This window comes from Poecilia reticulata, linkage group LG8 (assembly GCF_000633615.1).
Source record: "Poecilia reticulata strain Guanapo linkage group LG8, Guppy_female_1.0+MT, whole genome shotgun sequence".
NCBI classification, from domain to species: domain Eukaryota; kingdom Metazoa; phylum Chordata; class Actinopteri; order Cyprinodontiformes; family Poeciliidae; genus Poecilia; species Poecilia reticulata.
In genome coordinates, this window is record NC_024338.1 from 15,248,146 (window position 1) to 15,269,489 (window position 21,344).

Genomic DNA, 21,344 nt, shown 5'->3' on the forward strand with positions numbered 1-21,344 from the left:
AATTTGACATTTTATTTATTGACATAGACATAAATAAAAGGCTTAATAATAGTAACTTTGCAATCATAGTATTCAGACATTTTTTTAACAGCCATGACCAGAATGTGTATGCAAATGTCAGATTTCTGAAAATTTGATCTTATACTTAAAAAGACACCATAAAATATTTCCTTTCCATGCACCCTTACTGAAAATAATTTATTGCCAATAAATGTTTTTGGTATTTAGGACTTTTATTTTGATGATCACAATAGGAATACAAACACAGAAAAAAACTAAAGTCCACCAAAATGTAAACATATATATATATATATATATATATATATATATATATATATGAGATCTTTGATTAAACCTATTAATTTGTTAATTCTCACAGTATTTTTCACTTCTGTTTTCCACACTTTGTCTGCTGATGTTGACAGGCTGATGTTATTATTAATCTGACATTATGAGGCGACTTCATGTGGAGTGCTCATTTTAATAGTAAGGACAGCAGATCATTTTCAGAGGAAATAATGAATAAATAAGGAATCTGGATAATAAATATTTAATTGTGTGGATGGTGATGGCAAATGGCGGGAAAGCTTTGTGACGTTATTTTGGTAAATAAGTTGATCCACTAAAATAGATTGAAAAATATTTAATTGGTATGTTGATGGGAAGAAAAATTGTTTGGTATATATTTTATGTATCAATAAATAAATTACACTTCTCCCCAGATGACCCACATGATAAACCCATATTTATAGATTTATAATCTTAATACCACTTATTTGATCATAGTATGAACTCTGCTTAGTACTCAGTTAAATATATTTTAAAGTTATTCTCAATTAACTTGTTTCCAGAGGTAGGCATTTTTATAAACTGTTCGCTCTCTTTTTGTTCAAAGTACATTCAATCCCACTTGAAATCTTGTCCCACAGTCTCATAGAATTTGATGTTAAAAGGTCTATAAAACTCCTGCAGCTGCTCTATGACCTCCTGCTCAATCTGTACGTGAGTCCTGCCCTTGGATTTGCCGAGGCATCGAGGTTGGCTGCTGCTTTCGGGCTTCTTTAAACAGGGGAAACCTTTGGTTCGATTGAAGTAGAAGTGCTTGTCCGTGATTATCCGTTTCAGCCCTAGAAAGTCCTGGACACGGCCCATTTCCCCCGCTGGGTCCGTTATCAGCCGCTCGCCGCTCACAAAATGCATCTGTGACAGTCGAAAATACTGCAGCCAGTTTTCCAGGTGAAGGATATACATTCCAATCCGAATGGCGTTCCAAGACGTGTCCACAAGACCCAGACTTTGGTTTTTGAAGGCTAGCTCTTCGAATGTGGGAATGTCGGGCTTCTTCGATAGAGTCTGGGTATAGTCAGAGATGGCTCTGGTGACAGGGTTTCGTACCACAACAATCAGCTTAGTATCATGAGACATGCTGGAGATGCGGTGAGGTGCCTCTCTGGTCACAAAATAGCTGGGAGTCTTCTCTAGCGTTATCTGGCTGTCGAGTGTGCGTGGCATCAGTCCCCTAGTGTGGGAAAAAAAAACAAAAAAAACCATGTGAATAAGAGCTTTTTTTTGCCCTTCTCGGAACACTTCAAAGATGCTTCTCTTTTTATGGATATGTACGTCAGGGGAATGCTCCAACTGGAGCATAAAAACAGCACCTGAAACTTTATGTATATTAGAAAAGTTACAAAAAATAATGATAGGCTACCAAAGTGAAGTAATATCACAATGTACAGTTGGTATTAAAAGTCAAAGTCAAGAAAAAAAAAAAGAAGCCTTCTTGCTTTGACCAAATTGTACTCTTATAAAATATGTGGTGAACAAAAATACATGACATCCTACTAAATATATTAAAAATGTGACAAAATGCATAAAAGTTTAGTATGCCAGAGTAAATTAATGTTGACTATATGAAAGCTGTAAATTTTACGCTTGGTTTTGTTTTATGAAGCGGTAAACATGCTCATAATAACTTTACTGCTTTTATGAAGTCATGCTAGGTCAGCAGTCCTTCGTCATGACTTAGGGGAGTTTGTACAATCAACCTTCACTTTCATCCTAAGATTAGAAGCTTTAAGTTCTGTTATTAAGAGCTGCTGCTTTTCTGTTTGTTTGTTTGTTTTTTTAAATTAATGTTGGCTTATTTCAAATGTATTTTATGTGGCTCTAATTGTAAAAATAAGGGCATTTTGTAAAATAATCTTGTCTAGTATAATGTGCAATTTATAAGTCAACCCTGTTTTTTTATGAGTGATCAAGAACATTTTAATCTACTTCAAGCATTTGGGAAGCCAAAGTGCATTTTCATGAGTGAGGACAAAGCTTCTGCATTGCTTTACATGATGCAAGGTGAGGACACTGCTGCAAAATTTGAAAATTGCATAAAATACTGGTCTGAACATTAAAGTGCAAAGAAAGGGATTCAAAGAATCATTTTCAGAACTTTTTGTCTCCGAGGAACTGCCTTAGATAAATGGATGACATGTCTTACTCTTGGCCCGGGTCTTGCGTCACTCTTAAATGACCTAAACTAGACGTCTGCACTTCCAGTTCTGATCGTCACATTTCTACCATCAAATTTGTTCAACCTAGCATCAAGATTCTCTCTTCAGGAAGGCACTATCTATTTTCGTCTGGCACAGTCCTTCAATATTTGGCAGCTTTCACAACTGCATAATATTCTGATTATTCCAACTCAATCAAATGTATGTTGAGGGTTTTCTTCTGGGCATTCATAAGAGAGCAAAAAGATCTTGCATAAACTTAGATAAAAAATTTTTTTTCATATCTTAGAGTTGAAACTACTCATCATTCAGGCCGGTGGATTCATATGCTTTGCTAAAGTATTTATAACAAATTGATAATTAATGCAAATACAATGAAGACAACTTGTTTTACATTGTAAACCTATGAAATAAATCTAAACAAAGCTATACGTGAGTCTCAGATTTGCTGCTGAGATAAAACACAAAAACGTTCAAATTTTGGATGAATTTTCAGGTACTCGACAGTGACAGGTCAGGTTGTATAATCAAAACATGCATCACAATTACCATCATACTGCACCAATAATGGCTCTGCAAGCTTCAGGCAAATGACTGCATTTGTCATGTTCATCAAGGAGAGGTTTCCATCCTGCTGTAATACTTCATTTTGCTTTGGCACTTTGGTCAATAAAAGTTGATTAATAACCAAATGTGTCTGGCAGTTTGGAGACCAAATGCTTCATTTACCATTCAGAGACCAGCCATACATTCATGATTGTCTGTTTTCTCCAGACAGTAATGTGACTCGGTTGCATCATCAGCATAGAAACTCGGCAATTTAGGAGAAATAATCTCATTAGTTCTTTTGATACTGGTTATTGGGTCAATGACATCAGAAGATGCGATGTCTAAATTTCTATAGTTACTGTTACAGAATGCAGAGCAGTTTCTTTATTTTAGGTACGTTGCGACACAGTGCTGATGATAAATAGGACACCTTCTTTATTATTACCAGAGGAAGGGTTCGATTAAAACCTAACCTTTCTCAGAGCTTTCTCTCTCAAGGTAGGGGTAGCCATAGGTTACTGCTAAAGTCTTGGAAATATTGATCCATTTAGTTTTATTTATGATCCCCGAGTTGTTGGCTTGGGTGCCTCAGGGCCACCGGGGAACTATTAATCTTTTATGAGAACGACACCTTTCCGAGCAAACAGCTTTGCTACACACGCAGATGCATGCACACCAACACACACAGAAATAAAAAAAAATAAAAAAAGTTGCGGCTATATCCAAGATGCTGGATAATCTTCAGAGCCCTTATTTCCGCTGAAGGGAGGATCTTTGATTTCTGACTTGTCAGTTCCATGCATTTTTACTATCTTTAGAAAAAAAAAAAAAAAAAGATCTGTACGTTCTGGTTCAAAACTGCAACTTGTATCAGAACACTGAACTGACAACACTCACAGTGAAAGTTCACAAATGTTGCTTTTCAAAATACTACTGCTGGCTGGATTCATGACAGTTACAAGTCTAGTCTGTTGACTACATTTCCAAGCATGTCACATCATTTGCGTGAAGATAGAGAGACATTCGGTAAAAAAAAAAAAAAAGATAATCAATCTGGAGAATAATTCACAAAGATATATTTCATTCAGGTTTGCTATTTTGTTTGAATACAAACTACAATGGTGAGCCTGTTCATCAGATAAAGTTGCAGTACCTAGCTTGTCTGGAGTTATTGATTTTTACAGCTGTTCTGTTTGTTTACTCCCAGGGAGTCTTAGTGCCTGATAGATTAAATGACTGCTACACAGAAGATATAAAACACTGATGGAGCAGATAGAACAGACAAACACATTTCAAGGTGGAAAGCCAGTGAGAAATAATTTGATTTTTTTGTAATATAGAAAGCCACTTGTTATTTTCTTTCTAGCTACCAATACCTTTCTAGCTACCAATACTCTGTTTATAGTATTGTGATTAATGCAAGAGTTTAATTTTGAAAGCAGATAATATTGTCGAAGCGTTTGTCAAAGTCAGTTCCTGGTGAAAAATTTATTTGCATTTGGTAATAAGATGAGATCTAGCAAAGCACGCTTTCAAAGGCGTTAATGTATGCATTACACAATTGGAATCAAAATGCATCTGGATTGCATCTGGAGGCGTTCTGACTCATTTTGACAGGATGGTCTCAAGCTGAATCTGTCAAAGTTGGTCCATTTTCTTAAGCAAAGGCAAATTTTAATATGCACATATAATTGTTGCCGAGCAGTAGAAGGTCAATGATGTTTCCTCCCACCATCCAAAATCATTCATAAAATGTTAGCTGGCTATTTAAAACTGGTGGGTTGCAACCAATGATAGGTATGACTGATGGACTCTTAAGCAGCCACATCTGGAAACTCGTAGCGTTTGAAAAAATGTCCCCATCAACAAACGACAGCATGTGAGCTCTCATAAATGAAGTCATAATTACAGAGAGAAAAGATGTGAAAAGGAGCTCACGGCAGTTGATATGCAGTGCTGCTTATAAAATTTGTGTTGGACGTATGTAGTCTAAAGATTGAAACACATTAATGGCCATTTGACAGCTTCTTGGTTTGCTAACGTGTTACTCTTGGCTAAAGTCCAGTGCTCTGTTCTGTGTGTGGAACTTCACCACAATCTGTTCAATGTGTGTTCATGGAAGAAATAGAGCGCCAAAAAAAGCACCTTGTAGAGGTAGTATTACGTCTTCATGCCAGCTAATGGCACAGCCAGAGCCCATCTGTTATCATTACATCACACCCCTGATCTGCCTCAGCTGCCATGGTACTTCCAGAAAACACAATGACTCAGCCGGGGCGCATCCAATTGAAAATGGTCTTGTGACATCACACAAATTTCACCATTGGTAGCTAGGACAGCTGTTATTATTGACTAAGACTACGGCAGATCCAGGCTTTAACACCACATAAAGTATAACATCTATTTGTGATGAGGATACAGTTCCAGTACTTAGGAATAGGCACTTTAGTTAGATAACTTTGTTGTTTTTAAATTTATTGGGGAAGTTTATCGCTGAAGTTCTTTTTCACCTTGGTTTAATATGATGGTGTGAAAATTCCTTTTCTCCCCACAATTATCACTGTTTCACATGCTTTGGCCAGCTTATGCCATGTTGGTGTTATGGAGTGGAAAAGTAATTTACGATGAGGAAAACTCGGTGTGGCTTCAAGTTATTACTGATGTGCATGAATGTGAGTGGAACTGACTTTTTCTTACAACTCTGAAACAAACGAGGCTGTTTCATTCAAGAGGAACCTCACGTGAGTTCTGTTAAGTCTCAGCATTAATTGTGGATGGTGAACAAAAGATGTTCCCTTTCGCATTCTTGTGGATACCAAATTGTGATGCCTCTCCTCTTGGTTTGACTATATTGCCTTGAAAGAGTAAAAGTTAAAAGTGTAAGCTGAGGGCATATATACCAACTGTGTAAACTAATAGACTAAACTGATCATTTTACTTACTTGTTTACATTTTCTATGGGCAGGATATACAACTGAGACAACCAAAAAAAAGGGCTTAATCATTAATAGTTCTGCGACTTCTAACTTTTCTCAGTCCATCAAACATATAAGTTGCCACAAGATGTCATAAATTTGCAAGTTTGATGATTTAGAAGTTAACACAGAATGTATATGGACAGAAATTTAGTAAGCAATTCACACTTGCTTTGGCGTTTACACAAGATGCCAAACACCATGTTACTCATCTGGGGCAATGAGAGGAGCACATGTGGAACGGTGATGCTACAAGGAGTAGAAGTAAAGAAGGTTCAGGACTTTAAGTGGCCCAGAGCAACGGAGAGTGTGGAGAAGAGGCGGAGAAGTGTGTGAATGGGTGAAGAAATGTGTCAGGTGTGATGTGTAATGAAAGGGTATCAGCAAGAATAAAAGGAAAGGTGAACAAGACAGTAATGAGACCAACAATGTTTGATTTAGAGACGGTGCAAATGAGGAAACGCTATGAGGCAGAACTGGAGGGTGCAGAGTTCAAGATGTTGAGGTTCTCTCTGAGAGTGACAAGGATATGTAAGATCAGGAATGAGCACATCAGAGGGACAGCAGATGTTTTGATTATTTGCAGATAAAGTCAGAGAAGTCAGACTGAGATAGACGGTTTCACTTGAGAGGCAGTGATTCTATCAGATGCCGAGTTTGGAACCAACATGGCAGGAAGCCGAGAGGTCGACCAAAAAAGGAGAATTAAAAATGTGTAGAAAGATTACATGAAGTTACTTAGAGTGAGGGTTTGTTGTATTACCGGATGCCTGTAAACAAAGTCGGTTTGATGATGCAACCCATGTAAAGGCAAAAACAATGCTTTGTTTTTCATTCAGACAAATTATGACGACTGAATGAAAGCCGTTTCCTTTAGGAGGTGTCAGTCTAGTTCAGAATGTTTAGGTGGTGAACAATGAATATTTAGTGTACATTTTTGAACATGTACACTAAATTTAAAGCTTCTTTTCACTAAGGGTAAGCTAACAAAAAACTGGTGTTTGCATATCTTTAGAATTTGAACATTTTACACTTGTTATTTGAATGCTTAAGAAGAATTTAAATTCAACTAGATCTAAAAGCATGGATAAATAGTGTATTTTAATGGTCTATTTGCATTTTAATATTTTATATTTTAAGTTTGTCCATTAGTAAAGTTCAGAGCAAGGATATGAGATTAAGCTATTGTCCCTTTAGTATTTTCTAAGTGAACCAATAACAAGAAATGAGGCGTCTTGTTTCTTTGTGTTTATAAAAGCAAAACTTATGGTCTACCCCTCATTAAAAAGATACTAAAAGCATTATGTCCACTAATATTCCACCTGCCAGTTGTGTTTTACAAGGATTAGTTATGTGTGACCACAGGAAAGAAGAAGATGGTGCAATCAAGTGATCAAAGAGGACCAGTCCTTATTTTCGTATTGAAATCAGGGATGCTTTCATGTCAGTGGGAGCAGTCTGGGTCCATGGGTTCCAATGTTGTATTGCTGTAATGTTAATGAGGAACACTGAGGGGTGCCTTTAATATCTACAAAATGTTTTTTGATCTGGTATTTGTAGTGAAGCCTCGTGTTCAGGTTTATTTGTCTAGTTTTAACTAAATTAGCATTCACAACTCACATGGCTCTGTGTGACTGACTTTATTAGATGCTTAAGAACCAACAAAGTTTATCACTTGAAGTGGTGCACATAGAAACAGTAAATGAATCGACAAAAAAATGCATGGCACGGCCCCGTTTAATGTGTCTGCTGGTTATTGAGATAGCCAGAGTCAGTGGGAGATCATGCTACACCTGAGGCAGATTTCTAAATCAACCATCAGAAATGTACTTTTTGCTTCTTTTTTTTTTTTTCTTTCACTACGCCCTCAAGAAATTAATAACGCTGCACATGCTATCTGAAATGAAAAGATAAAACTGAGTTCCAAATGCTCCAAGTTTCTTGGCTCTTAGAAGATAATAATTATAAGCAATTAGAAAACCCACGTAGGTATACCCACAGACTTGCTCCAAGGGTTACTAAAGTTTATAGAAGTTGGAAACACTTGAAATGAAATGAGAAAACCTGTCTTTCGGCCCTGACAAATGGGAGAACCCGCTCACACTCACATGTCCAGACACACATCTTGATTAACAGACATTTCAGAGAAGTGCCTCGATTGATTACAGCCACCTCACTCAGAATCAACTGCAAATTTCTTTGGGGTAATTTACAATCTTCTTCACGATTCTTGGCCAAACTTTAAGTCAGGATGCATTACAGGCCAGGCCCTGACATTTTAATCCCTCTGGGAAAATGAACTCAAGTGTGAAAGATCTGCTCGATACTGTAAATGAAACCTTCTACTGGGGAACATGGTTGAAAGCTAATTTGTGCAGGATCCTTTACCACTGCAATTGATGTCGTAACTGCAGTTTTTTTTCTCCCTACTTTTTTTCAAACCTAAGCAAAGAACAACTAATGTAAAGTAACAACTGAATCTGTGTAATATCAACAACACCACAGGCAGCCACTATAAACGGTCTGCTGAAAGATGAATAACTCTAAAAGATAGAAAAATGCTGTTTTTTTTTATATCAGTCTCTTTACACGAGGACATATATTGTGCTATATTAGTGTTTATGCTGAAACTTTTTATTATTTTTTTGTGTATTTTATGCATATTATTCTGCTGGAATTGTTCCCTTTTAAAGTAAGTTGAGAAATTAATTTATCGTTTTCATTGTGAATATCTTTGGTGAGTGAAGATTGACAAAATGATTGTTACCGCTTGATACGAAAACACTTTTTTTAAAATGTAAAATAAATGCTTTCCTGCAGCTTTTTTGTCTTATTTTTGTTGAAATCATTTGCCTCTCATTATCTCTCATAATGAAATATTTTCCCTGGAGGCCTTTTGTTTTTAGGTTAGAATCAAGTTTCCACAAGAAGAGAATACTCTGCTTTCTCTCCTCATGACTGCACATCACTTACTCTGGTAAAGTCAAGCTTTAATAAAAAAGCTAAATCTACCTAATCTTGACATGCAATGTATTAATTAACTATGTACCTAAAACAAATGTATTTATTATTTTTCTTTTCCCAGACCAATAATATCTGTGAATTGTCTGGTTTTCTCTTTAGCCCTTGAAAAAAAGAAAGCATTTACACTTCTTTTCGATTTAAAATGAATAACAAGAACCAGTGGTCACTTGTAAAGGCTTTGTTCATTTCTACTTCGATTAATAAGAAAATATAAGTGCGACATTAAATCTAGAACTATCAACATGGGGAAAGAGACTGCTTATTCTGTTCCAGACAGGTGTATCCAGCTGAAAATCATCTTCCTCTTAAGAACAGTGCAGTCTCATCAGTGATGCACACACTCTGAACATGTAAAGGTCAACTTTGACTCATCTCTTTGTGCGCAATCAATGAACTTGAATTTATTGCAGCAATACCAAAATGATTTGATCTTAAAATGTAGTTTTACATGCTGTCAGTTAAAGAAAAGTTCTCTCTGCTGCGTTCAGCATAACTTGTACATGTTCCGGTGACCATCTAGAGCCAAAACAATGAGAACTGGTCATCTAGAAAACAGCAACCTTTTTACATGCTTTTTGTTGAACATCTTGCATAAAAAAAATAAACATGCTTAAATGACAACTCCAAATTTTCTTTCAAAACCCACTTATGCTTCACAATCTGTGTATGGTTCGTTCTTTGGTTTTTTCGTTTCAAAATAAAATTGGAAAAACAAAACGGGCATGTGTTTTTTTGTTTTTAAAACGAAATTAGAAAAACGACAATTGCAAAAATAAAAAAGAAAACGTGCTGTCGATTTCGGTTTTCATTATTTAATTTTTGGCAAGCGGTCTGWCCCGGAAGTTCTCTCTGTCCGGCTTACACAGGGACCATATCACACACATTATGTAGGCTGTAGTATTCTCTGCCAGCCGCAAGTGACCAATGTCCGGCATTATTTATTTCTCACAGGAGCATTATTTCAACTGACTTGCAGCTGGCAAAAAAAGACTACAGTATATAGCCTAAAACGAACAAGCTTGTCTCCCTGCAGCCTGCATAATGTGTATGATACGACCCCTGTATAAGCCGGACAGAGAGAACTTCCGGGTCAGATCGCTTGTCAATAATGAAATAATGACAAGTGAAATTAACAGGTCGTTTTATTTTTTACTTTTGCAATTGCCGTTATTCTAATTTTGTTTTAAAAACAAAAAAAACACATGCTTGTTTGGTTTTTCCAATTTTATTTTGAAACGAAAAAACCAAAGAACGAATCATACACGGATTCTTCACTTGCGCTTTTTCTGTATTTGGTTTTTCTTCCCTCTCTGTTCTGGACTTTACATAAGCTCCCATAATTAGACTCCCTTTTACTATCAAACTTCCATCTTCAATCATGCTTGCATTTTGCTCCTATAAATTCACATTTTATGACTAAACTTTATTGAGTGCAAATGTTATGCAAACATTGATCACCAGATGTACCCTGGTTGGTTAATCACAACGATTTCTATGGGCAGTGGGCTTTTACTTAATGCCACTTGCCTCTCATGGGACAAAAGCTTAATGTTTGCCATTAAAAAGGTTTGATAATGAACTTTACCCATTAAACAATATTCATTACATTCCATGGTTGTCTGCTCTCTGGGGTAATTTAGCAACAAAACATCAACGCGATAACTTTTAAAGACAAATTCCCCTGGGTTTATATTACCAAAATGCACAATAACATAAAGAGAACTAATGGTATCGGTTTGCACTTTATTTGGAATGCAGTTATAAGAAGTAATGAACATATGTACCAAATCTTAGCATCCGGCGAGTAAGGATTTAGGTAAGTGGAATTTGAAAACCATGTTTTTAAAACAAGCACAACAGTTTTTCTTTGTTTTGTTTTATTTTAAATTGCAAGCTATTAAAGTAAGAATTTTTTTTCTGATAACTGCTTTATGTTATTCATATGGTCACACAGATTTGACTATAAGAAAATGTTTGATTTCTATACGATTTTCATTCTTAACCAAGTTCAAACTATTAATGATGACGTCTCATGAAGAGGCACTTTCAAACAAAGATGGACAACCTGCTGTCCAAACCTACTGACAGTATCCATAACACAGATTCACAGAGCAGAGAAAATGTTCTTGAGCTGGATGATTCTCGTGATGTCTCTGGCACCGTACTTCCTAAAAATGGCATCGCCCTCTCTGCTGATATGACAGCATAAATCTTCACTGCTGAGGCCGCTCCATTATTAAACTATCACTCACTTTGATTACAGATGTGATATCTGATCATTAATCACAAGTAACAGAAACCTGCCACCTCCAAAAGTCTATTAGGAGTTAACAGTCCAGCAGTCCAGGTGATTACAGCAATCCTGCGCCCATTTCAGCCCAGCCAGGAACAGAGGTGAATGGCAATTTAGCATCACGGGAGCCACACATCTATTTCTCTGATTTAATTGGAGAGAAATTGGCTAAAAATAAAAGGCAGAATGAGCCTGATGTTTCAAGAGGCTTTCTTTTTGTCATCAGAAAGCTTCTTAGTCGAATACGTAAATCAAAAGTTTGACGACGCAGTGATGGAGAGACACAAAAGTAAAAAAAAAAAAAAAAATCTATGTTGAACAAGATCCTATTTAACTGCTGTCATTTCAACTTAGGACTCTCCTCAAATAAGAATTACTCAAGGTTTGTCCTGCAAGGGGAAATGACTGACATTTGCTCTCCTTGAGCAATAACGCGTTCAATTGAACTGAGCTCTGAGCTGTCACATTAACATGTGGCAAGGCAAAAATATCGACACACACTGAAATAGAGAAGCCTTTGAAATCCAAACATTTACAAATGAGTATCCGTGCTCCTTCTGAGACTTTTCTTTGTTATCTTTTTAATAATACTGAACGCATAAGATCATGGCCAAAGCAAGAATATTCTGCTGGGTGAAAATACAATGAATTTTTCAACGTTTTTTAGAATTTTGCGGTGGCTAATATCAGGCTGAAAACACAGCTTAATTTCTCTCATTATTCTAATGGTGTCAGTCAGTGACAGTCATGACAACGTACCTTGTAAAACCCTCTTAGTTTTTGAATTTTGTTTGCAGCTTTACTGCAGCATCTTAGCTGATACAAATGGAAAGATAAACACAGAAAAGCCTTCAGCGGCTCTTTCAGGTTTTATAGTAAAGCCTCCAGCAATGTGACAGTCAAGGATATTTATATGTAGGGAGCAGACAAATTGCATATCTTTAGAACATTTCACTCTCGGATGATGCAAAAGTACAAAAGAGCAGAAAGTTGAGGCAGAGGAGGAACAACTCAGACAGGATTTGATCCTTGGTCAATAGACATACGCTGAGTCTGACAAGAGGGGAAGGTTAACAAGCTGAAGATCTCCAAAAGGGAACTAAGAATGGCAAAGTACTAAATATATCCAAAGAGACATTGTCTGTAAAGGTGTGTTCTTTTATATTTCTGTGACCAAACAGAAACAGCTTGAAATTAACCTGAAGCTGATGAACATGCATTAATGTACACCATCAATACATAACACGAGAAACATTTAATCTACATATAAGCAGGAAAGTAATAAGATATCCAAGCTTACACATTCTTGCGAAAGTGTTGAAATGGTGAAAAAGAATGTCAGGTTATGTTTAATCAGGAAAGATAACATTGCATTTACTGAGACTTAATGGGGTAAAACTTGCTCACTATTTTTTGCAGAATGAAGACGTGCCTTTATTTAGATGCATTTATTTCTGTATGGATGTCAAAGCATTCATGCAAAAATATAAAGACAAATTTCCCAAGTCAGAACATATTCTACTCTTATTTCTTTTTAAATGTATATAATTTCAATATAATTTATAATAATAAATTTCAGAGTGTGTGTAAATGAAGAATCAGCCAGTTTCATAGAAGCAACTCTGCATTTAGTCATCCAGAAGTTTTTGAAATTAAACTCAAGCTACAGAATAGGGGAGAAATGTTTGACTGACTTTGAACATTATTGTCGATACAGAGATCCCAATCTGAGGATTTCAGAAAAAGTTTAAACTATTTTCACTCACAACATTCTCTCAAGTTCACAGAAGATGGTCAGACAAAAATAACAACAAAGCAAGCACTAATGAGAATGAAAATCACTTGTTGATGTCCATGGGAAACAGATTAAATTCACAGCATTTTTTAGAGCCACATTACCCCATTTGCTCTCCCAAATGTGCACACATCAGCTTGGGGAAAATTAGGGTTAAGTGCCTTGCCCAGGGCATGTCAACATGTGGCAGAAGGAAGCTGAAATCAAGCCAAACACTATTCGATTTCAAAGCAAGTGCTCTGCCCAAAATGCCATTGTTGCCTCAGAATTGGCAGACTCAAGATAATAGAAAAGCCACAAATAACGTCTCTTTATTTGGAGAATCCAATCACTGAGACCAAAACCTTGAAGCAGACGGGGTAAATCAAAAACAACTAGACAAGGTGCAACCCCAGCAAGACTGAGATTAGAGTTTGTACAGGCTCACCAAAATTGGACAATACCAATTTTAGAAGAACTGTACTTGGTCCCACAAGTCTCAATTTAAGTTGCAACATTCAGAATTTGGTGCAAAAACGTCAATGTCTTTCACAATGATGTGAGGGGATAGTTTTTTGGCAAAGTTTTGACCCCTTGTGGGGAATGAAAAGGTGGAGCTAAGTTTGATGTTACTTTTTCTGTATTCACTGACTTCATAATAAAAGTGGCTTATAATGAAATTCTCATCAGTATATGAAGATTAGTGATATATATTACCAAAAGAAAGAATAATTTACTTTATTATTTTCTGCTACTAAAATAATATATTGGTTATCAACGTTATAATACTGTTATCTATAACATTCATTTACATTCTGACACACTGATATATGAAGACAACAGTTTTATGTCTTGTTTAAAACCAGATGTAAGCTGAAGTGGGAAAACAACAATGTAGCATAAATACCTACAGAATGTATCAGACGTTTTTAGTTAAATCGTGCAGAAAAATTACTCCTTTTTATCATTCTGCTTTTTAGTGTCTAACAAGCTTATATTAGCTGGTTAATTGAATTTGTTTATCTGCCCAGACAGCGAATCTGCAGTATGCTGCTCAACAGACGTATTACCTTAAATATCAGTAATAGCCCATGCTCCTTTAATTTTAATCCCCAACTTCCCAGCTAGTCCAATTTCCTTCTTCTGAACAAGAGAAATGTGCATGAATGTCATGAAATGTGCTGAAACATTTAAAGGGGAAGCAGGACAGGCAAAGTCTGCTTTCAGAAGGTGGAGTAAAACTCTGGTCATGTAGACATCAATGTAATCTAAAAATCACAAAACATGACTTTATAATACAGGAATCTTAAGATGGTATGTTTTTGAAACCACAACGTTTTGAAATACTAGCTTCATAGGCAGAAATGCGTTCTGAAATTACAGCGCATGAAATAAATGCAGTGGTTCAGTATTAATGGATTCACCTTCAGAATTTTTCTGTGGACTGTAACTACTCCAATTATTTGCAGAAAATCTACCAATTTTTTTCTATAGAGCATAACTAAAATGTTTCGAGGAGAAAAATTTCACTAGAAAAGCATAAATACATGTAGCTGCAATACTATTTGACACATTGGCTGGCGTTTGCAAAGCACCCAATGCAGGAGCACCAATCATTTCCCTTGCTGTACCAACGAAAAGGAAAATAAAGAAGACTAGATGTTAGCTTCTCATGTAGCACTAAGATGGTTTCTACTGTTCATTTGGTGTTTATATGGTTTTTATACAATTAAAACAGTCAGTATATGCGTCTAATTTCCCAAGTCCTCACAAATACTGGGGGTCCACTGTGCAGCTTTACTAGAAAATTACTGGGAGCATAATTCCAACACATCTTAATGTTAATGTGGCATGTTAGCATTGCTAGATTTATCTATGGCTGCTTCTATTTTATATAAGTATTTTGATATAACACAGCTGCTTTTCAGTGTGCAATTTTGTCTTTAGCACTTGGCTCAGTTCAGTTATTATTACATTATCTTGGGATCTAAAGCTCCTGCATCACTCATAAAGATATAGGCTCAAACTGGCTACTTTAACTGGGGCTACTGTACAAGGGTGCAGGCATTAAATAATGAGCAGCAGGTCTCAGTCTTGAATCTTTGGAAAAATGTCTTATGTGTTGTTTTGTAATTAACGGTAACAAGTGCATGGAGTGAAGACAGCACATTAATAATGCAGAGTTATGCCTCACCATTGCTCACGCTATAATGTGCAGTTTTCTACGTTAACTGAGAACCAATCGGCTTTCTATCCTCATCAACCTTCTGATGGTACTGTTCCAGAGCACCCTGCCTCCCCGAGCCAATTAATGTGGACGTTTGGAATATTTGCAGCTGCATCCTCTCATACAATTTCGACACTTCTCTAAGAAGTAACTGCAAGTGCTTTAGACTTCTGTAAAATCAATAGAGCTGAGATGCCCTTTTAAGTCTTGATGGTGTATGGCAATGTGTTTTTGTTTGATCTTTATGATTCTGCGAGAGAATGGAAAAAGCAGAGGGAAAAGAGTAAGGAAATTGGCGGCAGAGGAATGTCTTTTTCATCAGGTCCTTTATCGTTGTGTGAATACCCGCACACAAAATAAATGAGGCCATGCGTGTGTTCTCTTCAGGAGCCACGGTAATGAACACTGCACCATTTTTCTTCTGAGCCTAAATGGTCTGTCACATGCTTAATGTAACAAGACAGACTGTGCAGAACAACTGGACAGTACACTGAAACTCTGGGCGAGTTAATTTGGTGTTCCAGTTTGTAGATTTCTGCCTGATTCTAAAGGACACATACGTTGATGTATACTGAAAATCATAACTTTGAGTTGGAAAGGTTAACTGACTACGGTGATGGTTACTTGGTATTTGGAAGTTGGTGGCAGAATTGTGTGAAAAAAGCGAAATGTGAATAATTTCTTCAGCGTTTTGTAAAATACTCCATTCAAAATTACTTATTTGATCAAGGACATCAACGAGGCAACGTGGAATTAGTTAGTCATCGTCTCTTGGAACTGAATACTATCAAATATGTCTGAGGAAAAGATTTGCTAAACAGAAGAAATGGGCGTAGAAAGTCACAATTTAATGTTTTTTTTCTGAGCATTAAAAAAAAACTAACGAGACTGAAATATAAAAAAAATAAAGATTTTTACTTTTATCTTAGAGGTCAAAGGTGCAAAACACGACTGTAAGGACAGCTGCTAGGAGTATTTTTTCAATATTTCAGAATTCTGTAGAACCAGTGTTACTAAAAATACTCTCCAGGCCAAGCTGCCTCTGAAACACTATATTTTAAGGGAGACATGAGTACAGACACAGTTTTTACGATGGATCCTTGCTGTAACCTTGAGAGTGGAACATCATTCTAGAGGGAACCTAAACCGGCTGCAGACTAACATCATGTTAAAAGGTTACAGAGTAAAAACAATTGCATATTTTAAAAATTAAGCATTTTCACAAGACCTAGTGTCCACATAGTATAGTAAATTAAAATAACAACTCTTAGGTAAATATGTTATAGCTGCAATTTCCCAAATTATAGTTGTTGTGCAACAGTGCTTGTTATGGGTTTTGCCATATTAAGTGTTGGCTCTTGTGGGATTTCAGATAATGTGACCAACATATTACCCAGCAAACACAAGCATTAATGTGCCATGGTTACATTCAACTGTCTTAAAAAACAATCTAAAAAAAATAATGTTTTTGTTCTGAAAACAAATATACACTGCTCAAAAAAATAAAGGGGACACTTTAACATTTAAGTGAACACTGAAGTGTTCCCTTTATTTTTTTGAGCAGTATATATTTATTTTTTTAAATGTTGTTGCTTTGTTCGTGTTCTCCTCTGTTATCACTAATAGTTAACTTACCAACAATAAAAAGATATCTAACTCTTTGATTTTCTGGGTTGCAACCAGAGTTGGACTGAGAAGTAGTTAGTATCATGAGATGAGCTGATGTGCAGTTCCCTAAGGTGTTTGCTAATTGCTGCTGGCTAGTTTGAAGGAGCTGAGTGGGGAGAGAGAGCTCTGTGAGGTGGAAGCTCAGAAACTGCAGCTCAGAGAAGGAGCGGTGTCTCGAAGGTGGCGCTAGGTCCAATCCTGAAACAATCAAGGTAACGCTCCAGATATGTTTTTGATGAGGGACTAAAAACAAACTTAAAAAGTTGATTTTACATAATATTATCCCTTTAAACTTCGACGATTTTACATGTTGTCTATAAATTTATGCGTGTTTTATAAGGTATGCAACAATTCACTCAACAAATGCTCATAGATGTATAATTTGTCTTAGACATTGCAACCACTCAGTCTTCCATTAACACTTCAGTAAACTGAATTTTACAACAGGCTGTCATTTGTGGAGCAACATCAAAGATAGTACTTTTGTAGGTCCAGTAGTTGGTTTAATATCATTAACTCAGATGAATATATTGAGCCAACGGCTTCATTGAAAGTTATTCGAAGGAGCAACATGGACATTGTTCAGGTGGGAAACAGGAGACAAACCTGTCAAAGTTGGACAAAGATAAGTTTTAGTCATCTAAACATTCTCTTGTGAAGGTTTAGATGAGTAACACCTGTCAATATAGCCTCTTAACAAACACTGCTTAAAAAGAGTAAGTGGTCCACTATAATAAGAAAAGCCAAACATTAACTCAAAGGAAAAAAGAAGTGTATATTGAGCAGGGAATTCTTTAAGAAAGACAAACTATCCAGTCTTATTCTTGACAGTCTGGTTTGTGTATGTACACAAACTGTAAGCAATTTGTCAGGTTTACAATTTCCTGCATCAGACTTCTGTCACATAAGTGGCCGATTATCAAAGCTGAATTGAAAGAATAGTTTACCAACAGTTGAAATGGTTCCTGTTTGTCACTTTTCAGGACAGAAACAATCAATTTAATGCCAGAATGCTCATTATATAAAAAATGGACCAATAATGAAAGAAATATGAGGTTTGATAAAAGCTGAAACTTTACTTCTTTTATGTATGGTGACAACAATGCTCCACTCTATCACACCGCTGTGCCTTTTGAACTTGATGATTCCCCTGCTGGTGTTTGTCTCTATTGCATTGTTAATGTACAAACATCTCTAAGGATAGAAAAGCTTTACATTCCTCCAAACCTTTGGTGTCTGTGGCAGATACACAAGCAAATGTGTTGTTAGTTTGTCCACCAATCCTGAATGCATTGGTGCAATTTATTTTCCCACAGTAGGATAGCTGACGACTTAGACTGCAAATGTACTGATTGTGTTCATACGAGAGACAGCGTGGTTAACAAAACCAGTATCTTTGATGGCTGGTTTTTGCAAAAAAGCATTGTGTACTCCTGATCTGACAGTAAAAGTTTAAACAGTTTGTGTCCTGGATGTGTGGGGTCTGCAGTCATGTTAGCTGCTCTTTTCCTGACCCTGTATAAGTCCTGGGTGGAGGAAAGGTCGACCATGATGGTCCTAACTGCAGACATAATTGTTTGTTGCAGCTTAGACCTTTTGTCTTTTGTGGATGAGTAGCAACAGAAAAAAATTACATGTGACTACCTAGAATATCCAGCAGTTGATCTATACATCAACTGCCTATTCATCCTGATGGGTTGAAGGGGAGGACAAGCTGATGCCACCAGTGGTCACCCTGGAATGGTTGCTAAACCCAATCCAGGTTTTAGTGACGTGTGTTTCTATCTTATTTGTGCTGTCTATTCTTGAATAGTTACCACTATTATAATCATTTCAGTTGAACACATTGTTTTGTAGAGGTACAACACAATGTGGGAGCTGTAGAGGTTCAACTAGGGACAGCTAAAGTGCCTGATTACCAACAGGCCTGCTTGTTTGCAGCCATCAGTAACATGCATTTTTCTGCTCTGGCCAGTATTAAAATGAGCTGGATGAGTCTGTGTTCATTGAAATGCCACCCACAAAACTAGATTGCAGCAATTTCGGCCTTGTATTTAGTTAATTGTCTGAATACAAGTTAAGATTCATGTCAGAAATGCCAAAAGAATTCTTAGCAACATGAACATGACACAATACAACTTTATTTCGGTCTGTGGGTTATTTATTTGATTACGTTAAGGGTAAAATCTATTCATAGTAGCATAGAAATACTTTGGTGTCTGTACAAAATATGCACATGTGTGTGTCATTCTGACACAACACAACCTCTCTGAATTTTAGAGTCTAAGTCGACGTTTTTTCTTCTTACTAGAAACCTTCTTCTTTTCGTCTGTGGTTTGTGTGTGTGTGTGTGTGTGTGTGTGTGTGTGTGTGTGTGTGTGTGTGTGTGTGTGTGCGTGTGCGTGTGCATGTTCTGGATAAACTAATTTAAAACATGTGCTGTTTTCAGGTTCAAGAGCTGGTGTGTCTCAGGATTTCAGAATATCATAGAAGTTTAACCGAATYATTTCTGTAATTTGATTGCTGCAATATTAAATAGATTCATCACACATGAAGTAATACTTGTCAACTGTTTAGTACTAGAAATGTTGACTATTATGGCCCACAGCTAATATTTTGGAAAAATTATGTTTCTCCAAAAATATTTCCAACTACAGAAGAACAATAAACAGTATTTTATGATACAGAAATGTATATTCACTTGAGAATGTGTCTGGAGCTTCACAGTAAATCCACTCAATACTTGGCCAGGGATGTTTCAACATAAGTTACTGCATCAATATCACGTAGCATAAGAACAAACAGAGTGTGACTCTGCTAAGATGTTAAAGAAGCTATAGGCTCTTCAGCTGGTCAAGATTTTTGGATCTGATGTCTCTCAACCATCTTTAGTCAGCTGTGACACTGGATTAAAGTTAACTGCACCACACTAACTTAACCTTCAGGACATAAAGCTCTGCTGACTTAACACAGCGATATTGGACTTTACTGTGTGTATGTGTGACAGGAACTTTGTGTCTGCTGTGAGTTTCATGGCTCGTGGAGTGGAAAACGATTTAAAAACCTTAGAAGTGCCTTCAAGTTTGCTTTGCAGATGGGGCATTTAGAATTTTAATCAGACCATAAAATCATGCAAGACTAAAGACAAAAGAAGAAAAAAACAGAATATGTGCAGAAAGACTAAATTGTTCACATTTCATTTTCGAATTTTTACTCACCTGTACCAATCCAGCCCCCTGTCGTAGTTTCTGTCAAAAAAGTGCGGTTCTGTTCCGAGTGCGCGCACATCTGGATGTATCCGGATGAACTCCAGCACCGCCCTGGTTCCCCCTTTCTTTACGCCTACTATTAACGCATTGGGCAGCTTCTTGTTCCCATATTTTTGCGCAACACTCATATTTTTAAAATTCGCGTCTGTCCCGTGAGCACCAGGCGAACCTGGCGCTTTGCTCTGGTCCCGGGGATCACTGGATCCTCGCTGAAAAGCCGACCTGACATTCAGCGAAGCGCAATTGTCCAGCTTCCCAAGAAGTTTCTTCCCTCCTGCGTTTTTGCTCGGCGGGCAGCGTTTCCCGTCGTAAGTCTGGTTTGTCATGACTGCGCCGCGATAGAAGATAATATTGTAGCATAAATACGCACAGGATAGGGACAAAGTAAATATGAAGGCGAATCTAGCGCTGACTCTGTTCGCAGATGTGAGGAGCCTTTGCGCCATGTCTCCATGGGTTCAAAGTGCTGCATGATTCTCCATCGGAGTTTTCCTCTCCAGTCGGTCTGCGGTGAGAGCCCGGTGAGAAGTGTACAGATTCCAAAGTGAGGCAGAGCAGCGCATGTGGACAGGGGTGGTTTTCTCCCTGGCACCAGCTGCGCCTGTGTCCTGCGGACTGATGAAGTGATTGAAAACTTGGATCCGCAGAGGAAATGGGGTCAGTCCTCATCGAAAGTAGCTCCCTTCTAAAAACTTGAGCGGAACCATCTTTCTTGAAACGCATAGCCTACAAGAGGAGATTTTTTGTTGTTGTTGATGTTCATCATCTCTTTTTGAGTGCGGAAAAAAAAAAAGAGGAAAAGATCGACTGCGTCTCAGTGCGCCCGAAACTCTCACCAGCGCAATCTTTCTGCTCGCCTCCGGGGAGGGATTTCAGTGCTCATCCCTCCTCTTTCTCTCATTCTGAAGTTGCGAAGTTATAGACACTTCCTCCACCTGGTATAAATATTTAATCAACATTCTGACGTCACAATATCATACATCTTTTGGCGTTTTCTCTCTCTCTCTCTCTCTCTCTCTCTCTCTCTCTCTCTCTCTCTCTCTCTCTCTCTCTCTCTCTCT

The 21,344-nt window shown here is 37.1% G+C and overlaps 1 protein-coding gene across 1 annotated transcript; it reads right to left on the reverse strand.

Moving 5' to 3' along the window:
• Positions 1–335: 335 nt before the first annotated feature.
• Positions 336–21,200, reverse strand: hs3st2 (heparan sulfate (glucosamine) 3-O-sulfotransferase 2). The gene is made up of 2 exons (XM_008415932.2): positions 20,233–21,200; positions 336–1,519 (listed from the first exon to the last, which is right to left on the reverse strand). The coding sequence occupies exons 1-2, from the start codon at positions 20,727–20,729 to the stop codon at positions 901–903; spliced, it is 1,116 nt and encodes a 371-aa protein (XP_008414154.1). The 5' UTR covers positions 20,730–21,200; the 3' UTR covers positions 336–900.
• Positions 21,201–21,344: the final 144 nt, after the last annotated feature.